Raw genomic sequence first — 7286 nt, 5'->3', positions numbered from 1 at the left:
ATGAACAGTTGTCCCAGAGCTCCGCCTGTATGTGTAGAACCAAAATGGCCGCCACGCAGCTCAGTTGCCGTGTTCGTTTTGTTTGGCTGGCTCAGCCCGGGTGGGCGGGGCCGCTGCGGGGTTTGAGTCACATGATGCGCGCAGAGCCAGGCTGACCAATTCCAATATGGTGGCCAGCTTGGCAGGTCTACGGTTCCTGTTGAAGATATTGTTGTTCTGCGGGATCAGGTTCGGCGCCTGCAACCAGGAAGCTCCGCTGGTTCTGGGGCTGCGACTGGAAGATCCGGCGGGTCTGGTGTGCATGAAGGATCGCATCATCTCTGCGCCAGAAGGAGCCACGTTCAAGCTCCGTCTCTTCGGGACTGAGCTGAATGGAAGCTGGCCGTGGGTGGCGTTCGCAGGGGCAGCTGGTGGAGCTGCCGGGGCGGTCGGGGATGCGCCTGACCCGTGCGGGCAGGTGTCAAACCATGACAAGTCCGCTTTCCAGGTGACGGGGGGGTTCACCCCGGATGAGAAATACAGCGGGCTGATAACGGTGGAGGTGCGGCAGAGGAGCATCTCTGCGGGAGTTGACAGCCGGAAGACCTACCACCTGTGTGTGCTGAGCGGAGCGAAATGGACATCTGCGGGCCCGGACAGACTGCGGGTCAACACCGACAAGGGTCTGCCCGCAGACTACATCCCGCCGTGGGGTCTGGCCGTGCTGATAGTGCTGCTGCTTCTGGTCTGCGGGCTGCTGAGGACAGTGAACCTCAGCCTGCTGTGGCTGGACCCCGTGGAGCTCTATGTCCTCCACAGCTGTGGATCCGAGGAGGAGAAGCGGGCCGCCAAGCGCCTGGAGCCAATCAGGAGGAGGGGAAACTTCTTGGTAAGTTTCCGAAAACAAGGTGAAAGTCAAAGCCACATGACCGCAGGAAAAATCTGTTCTTACAGGTGAAACGTAAATATTTGAACTAATGACACTTCCCCAGTTGATTACTTACAATAACACAATTATTTATTTTATTACAAGTTTTCTGAAAATGTATATTTTACATTGAATACATTTCCGGCCAGGTTAAACATTCTTGTTTTTTACAGTGAGAATCCTGGATATCTCTTTGTATCACTCCATACATCAGAAGATACTACCAACAGCCATAAAAACTTGTATTGTCGCCTATGTATTATAAAATTCCTTACATTTGGCAAAACATTCAATCTTATAACCACCATGAAACTTCTTACATTTTGACAAAAACATTTGTATTACATGTTTTCTGAAATGTTATGTTTAAATAGGCACACGAGGCATTATCTAATGCTAACTTTTGCTGAATTTAAGATAAATATACAGACGCAAATAGACAAAGTGTAGTAATAAACTGTGTTTTCTTTCTACGAGTCTGAAAGAAGACATGATATGGAAGAAAAATAGCCCAAACTGTGTGTGTGAGTTCATTACAAATACATGTTTTTTCATCACCTTAAATGTCTTTTTCCCCATCCTCTTTCTATCCCAGACATGTTCTCTGCTATTCCTGTCTGCTTTGGGACACTCGGTCCTGGGTGTCCTCCTGTATCGGGCGCTGGGCTCCATCATCTCTGCCGTGTTCACCAGCGGCTTCCTCATCTTCTTCCTGGCTGAGCTGGCTCCTCACATCCTGTGCTCCGGTTACGGCTTTCAGCTGGCGCCAGGTCTCACCTGGCTGGCCCAGGTTTGTTTGGTGCTTACCTGCCCCTTGTCCTGCCCTCTGGGGCTGATCCTGGACCTGGCGCTGAGGAGGGACATCAGCACCTGTGGGATAAGGGAGCGGGCCATGGAGATGATCCGTACAAGTGTCAATGACCCTTACAGGTAAATAAAGACACACAGATCACGAGCTGTATCTCTAGAACCCTTATCTCTAGGATGGCCTCCCTTTACATGTCTCATCCACACTGTGTCCTGTCCCAGTGAGTTTGTGAAGGAGGAGTTCAGCCGCGGGATGCTGCGCAGTAAGACGGTGGAGGACATCCTGACCCCCCTGAAGGACTGCTTCATGCTGCCAAGCTCGGTCGTCCTGGACTTCTCTACCATGTCGGAGATCATGCAGAGCGGATACACCAGGGTTCCCATCTACGAGGAGGAGAGGTGGGCACAGAAACACAACTTTTTCCAAAACTCCTCTGAGGAAACCAAAAGTTAAAATTCACTGATAAAAACAATCTCTGTGTGACAGAGTTATTGTACTTGCAAACTACAGTGCAGACATTAGAATCGGATAGCAGACTGGGAGGGATTATTATCTTTTGGTCAATTACTACAGCCGATTTTAAAAAACAAACAAAAACAACAAAAAAAAAACACAAAGAATTTCCTCAAATTGCCTTTTCAATTACAGCAACAAAACAATGGAATGCTATCCCGACACATTTTAGAGAGTGTAATGCATGTTTTATTTATTTAAATTACATAAATTAATTATTTATATTTATTTTATATATATATATATATATTTATAATTTAATATATATTTATAATTTATTATATATTTATAATTTATTATATATATATTTATATTTATAATTTATTATATATATAAATATTTATTTATAATTTATTATATATATATATATAAAAAATACATTTTTATATATATATATATATATATATATATATATATATATATATATATATATATTCATTTATTATTATAGAATAGGCTAAAAGGCTGGTTCCTTCTCCTAACTGCAGCTGTACAATGTTTAAACTTTTAATAATGAAAGAAAGAACCTGTTATTGTTTAAACCTGCTTTGGAACACTTTGGATTTCCATTGCTAATGTTGGTTTAGTGACCTGTGATAACTCATTACAAAAGTGTACTCACGGTAGATTTGGTATTTGGTTTCTCCACATGGCAGTTCTCCTGTCCACTCATCAACATGTGTTTTGATTTTCCAGGTCCAACATCGTGGAAATCCTTTACGTGAAAGACTTGGCTCTGGTGGACCCGGACGACTGCACCCCCATGACGACTATCACCAAGTTCTACAATCACCCGCTGCACTACGTCTTCAACGACACCAAACTGGACGCCATGCTGGAGGAGTTCAAGAAAGGTGTGCTCACACATTATAGCTAAGTTCAGTTTGACCAAGATATCTTCAGGTCTTCAAAAGTCTTTAATTCAGTTTCTTCCAAAAATAAGTTCCTTAAGTTATTAAAAAGTCTTATATCTTATATATGTGCTGTACTGTTCATTATAAATGAGTTTAATGATCTCTTTAAAAATGAAGTTTACTGAACGAGCTCTTTCCTCTACTATCAGGCAACTCTCACATTGCCATCGTCCAGAAGGTGAACAACGAGGGGGAGGGAGATCCTTTCTACGAGGTGCTGGGATTAGTCACCTTAGAGGACGTCATCGAGGAGATCATCAAATCAGAGATCCTGGATGAGTCTGACGGCTACTGTACGTTTGTTTATTGTAAATGTGTTTATTCATGTAGCATCTGATCTCTTTTATTAAAACACCACCTCCTCCTGTAGTGGACAGGAAAGTGAAGCGTCCCCCCGCTCCGCTGGAGATTCCTCTGGAGCCTCGCAGCGTCCCCGAGGAGTTTTCTCTCTTCAAGCCTCCTGAAGGAGAACCCAAGATCCGAACCTCACCTCAACTCCTGCTGGCTACACACCGCTTCCTGTCCAGAGGTGTGTGTACGCAATTACCTGTGACTCTTTACTTGTATATGCACACTAACATTCAAAGGTTGGATTACTCTATATTTGTGAATGGTCTTTCATGCTTTTAAGTTGTAGAAAGTTAAGATGTTGTTTTGTATGAAGGGGATTGTTTTGTGCATGAAAAGACAGAAAGATACCTCTTTAGCAACAGTTTAATAAGAGTAGAAGTTATTTGTAAAGGAAACTGGAAGCTTGGCATCAAAATGTGTGCAGATTTCAATATGAACATGTTTCAGTGTCAAGTGCACAACGATGCCTACAGGCAAACTCCACAATAGAACTGGAAGGCACGTCTAGGGTTCAGCTAACTTACTATGGACCGACAAATAGTTTTTTTATTTAAGGAAAGAAGAAAATCCTCTAGATAACAGCTGACAGCAGTGTATGTGACCGAAAGGAAAGATTCAGTAAGGTTGTGGTTGCCCGTGTACCTCACACTGATGAAATGAGTCACAGTTTAACACCACACGTGTAATTATTATGTTCCTGTTACTTATTATAGTTCAGTTTAGCAGGCTCGGGATCGATGGGACAAAGAAACTGCAAAACGTTATTTGAGATCTGATTGTCTAGACATATTCGACATCACTGCCCAGACAGCGAGTTCACCTTATGCCGTGCGTCTGACCTTTTGACCCCTGCAGAGGTGTCTCACTTCAGCCCCGGACGTGTATCTGAGAAGATCTTATTCCACCTGCTCCGTCACCCCAGTGTCAACCAGGAAGTGCACTTTGACCCAAACAACCGGCTGAGCCCCAGTCACTATCTCTACACACGCAACCACCCGGTGGACTATTTCATCCTGCTGCTGCAGGTACACACACACACACACACACACACACACACACACACACACACACACACACACACACACACACACACACACCCTGACTTTGTAAGAAAGGGAACCATCATTTGAGAACACGAGATATGAGCTGTTACTTTATGAAAAAAGGAAAATATAGGAATAGAAAGACAATTTTGACATATGTGTATACAGTTTAAACAAAATATTTTTATTCATCTTCGATATACATTTAAAGAATTTAGAATTTAAAATAAAAAGTTGTTTTTACAAGCAAATTACAGTTTTAAGTCTCAGTATACATTAATATAAGAACATACAGAATGTGATTTGAAAGATGAGCACTTCATACATTTATCAAAATATATGTGTTATATACAGTTTTATATCTTGTTAATACGAAGGACAATATATCGTGGTTAAATAACATTTTCAAGAAAAGAAATACCTGCTTGTTTATAGTTTTACTTTTATTTGATTTAAGAGAAACACATTTCAACATTAAAGTCTTCCTGTTCCTGTTCGATGTGTTCAGGGCTGTGTGGAGGTGGAGATCGGTAAAGAGGGGCTGAAGTTTGAGAATGGAGCGTTTACGTACTACGGCGTGGCTGCTCTGACGCTGCCATCTTCAGGTGAGATCCAGAATAACAGGAAGATGTTTGCCTCACAGTCAAAGGAAGAAAACAGATTCTACAATCACAGAGAGTTGTGTGTAAGATTTGCTGTCATTGATTAGAGCATCAGGTGTTACCGTTAACTCTTTTATTCATCCATGAGTTTGATTTGGATGTCTAACTTGATTGTAGTATAACATAAAACCCAGCTGATCTGAACTGTAATTGACTACTGGAGTCAAAGCTTTAGTTTAGTCTGCACGGCCCTTGTTGTTTGGGCTTAAAGATAATCCTCTCAGTAACTTCCCCCTAATATTTTGGGTAATCTTTTCGATTAACTGCATGCTGCTGCTGCAGGGTTCTGTTTGCTCTTAAAATCTACCGATATATGTAATGCAAAACATCCACAGAGTGACGGCAGCTTTTCTATACATTCCTCTCAGATTCGTCTGACTGACTTGCAAAAATCCCACAATCTGCCCACTGAGAGAGACCTGGACTGGAACACAATGGATGCTAGTTCTCTCTCCTTAAACTGGAGCAAGGAAAACATCTTAAACAGGTTGACTCCTCACTCTTTAAATATAAACTATGTTGCAAATAGGAAAGCATTCATTGGCTTCATTTCTAGTTATAAAAACCAATCTGCTGGTTTTAGTAGGTTCTCTTTTTCCTCTTTTTTTTTTCTTTTTACAATAAAGCACTCTTTTTTTCCAATGAGATCATCTCATTTACACATTTAGTCCACTTGTTTTTCACTTTCAGAGATTCACACAATCACTCCAACCCTCAACCCTTAGGATAATACACCAATAATTCCCTGCACATGTACTTTTTTTTTTATACGCCACGAAACTTTAGTAGGCTATTACAGCACGATTTGTCATGCACTTTGTCATTTCTGCTTTTTCTCTTTTATGCAAAATACCCCTAAATTGCAGATCTGTCATGTAACTTGACTAACAGCTGTTTAATTTTTTTTTTTAATCAGTCGTCGTCCACCTCGTCCCCCTCGGACTCGTCTCTCCTCTCGTACATTTTATCCCTCTGCCTCTCCTGGATCTCCTTCATCTCGTCGGCATATTTGCTGAAAGCTCCTCCAAATTTGCTCCAGGCTTTGAACGGGATGGTGATAGAGTTCCTGTAGCTCGGCTTCACCTCGCTCACACGCAGGAACACTCCGTATTTGTTGGACCCGACGTCGAAAAAGAACCGCTTGGAGTCCACCATAATGGAGGTGCCCTCGGGGAGCTCGCTGTAGCCCCCGGCGGCCATGCCCCCGGTCAGCTCTTCGTCGTCTCCCCCGTAATCATCTATGAGCTTAGCAAGGGCGTCTCTAAACTCTATTAGCCCCTGGGCCGGAAGGGCTATGGTTTGGCCGGACAGCATGCCGCCCGCAGGGCCCCCGACACCGAAGCCAGGTCCACGGTTTACGGTCTGTCGGATCCGCAGGAACCTCCCCCGCTGGTTCTCCTTCAAGTCCAGGTAGTACTTGCGGTTTTCTCGGACGAGAAACTCGCTCTTGAGAGCTCGCCTGGGCCCACCGTCCTCACCCGCGGTGGCCTGGGCTATCTGCTCGGGACTGCTAGGCCCCAGCTGGGCGTAGTGCTCGATGAAATCCCCGAGGTAGTCGCGGAACTCCGCCGCCACTGACAGGGAGAGGGTCAAGCGACTTTTGGAGCCACCGGCCCCTACCTCGGCGATTTTGATGAACCTGCCCTTGCTGTTTTGCTTGACGTCCAGGTAGAAGCGCTTGTTCTGGATGTCGAGGCGCTTGGACGCTAGTTCCTGGGTCTCTTGGTCCCTCTGAAAGTGCTGGAAGCCGCTTCCACCGCCACCGCCACCGCCACCTCCACCTCCGCCTCCTCCCCCGCTGCTACCACCTCGCTCACTCCCGCTGTCGCCATCCGCCATCTTCAGCTCCACCATTCGGCTTCTGCCCCTCCGTCCTGCGTAGCTGCTTTCTGCGTGCACTCAGCCAGCACGCGCCCCCCTCACGCTCATTGTTGGTGCACTTCAGGGAGCGTTGTGATTGGCCCAACCATCTGCCACTTCAACGACTACGGCCTTCCCATTGGTTTGTTGAGTTGTCTGTCACGCCCACATGTAAATCAAATATTAGCCATTGGTTCAGATTGAGGTTCCGTTTACATACTTTTTTTT

The 7286-nt window shown here is 44.5% G+C and overlaps 2 protein-coding genes across 2 annotated transcripts; one reads left to right on the top strand and one right to left on the bottom strand.

The window, feature by feature from the left end:
• cnnm3 (cyclin and CBS domain divalent metal cation transport mediator 3) lies at nucleotides 1–5245 on the top strand. Its single transcript, XM_029445187.1, is given in 10 exon segments — nucleotides 1–61; nucleotides 64–138; nucleotides 141–868; nucleotides 1503–1837; nucleotides 1937–2113; nucleotides 2925–3082; nucleotides 3292–3435; nucleotides 3513–3671; nucleotides 4349–4518; nucleotides 5045–5245. Coding segments are annotated over 10 exon segments (2208 nt in total).
• Nucleotides 5246–5724: 479 nt separating this feature from the next.
• On the bottom strand, nucleotides 5725–7052 carry purbb (purine-rich element binding protein Bb). The gene has a single exon (XM_029444330.1). The coding sequence runs from the start codon at nucleotides 7050–7052 to the stop codon at nucleotides 6111–6113; it is 942 nt and encodes a 313-aa protein (XP_029300190.1). The 3' UTR covers nucleotides 5725–6110.
• Nucleotides 7053–7286: the final 234 nt, after the last annotated feature.

This window comes from Cottoperca gobio, chromosome 12 (assembly GCF_900634415.1).
Source record: "Cottoperca gobio chromosome 12, fCotGob3.1, whole genome shotgun sequence".
NCBI classification, from domain to species: domain Eukaryota; kingdom Metazoa; phylum Chordata; class Actinopteri; order Perciformes; family Bovichtidae; genus Cottoperca; species Cottoperca gobio.
Note: the sequence above shows the minus strand (reverse complement) of the source record. Positions and strands in the feature narration are given on the sequence as shown.

What these genes read in the sequence shown, in the direction of transcription:
- purbb (XM_029444330.1), bottom strand. Translation starts at nt 7,052, where the DNA reads ATGGTGGAGCTGAAGATGGCGGATGGCGACAGCGGGAGTGAGCGAGGT.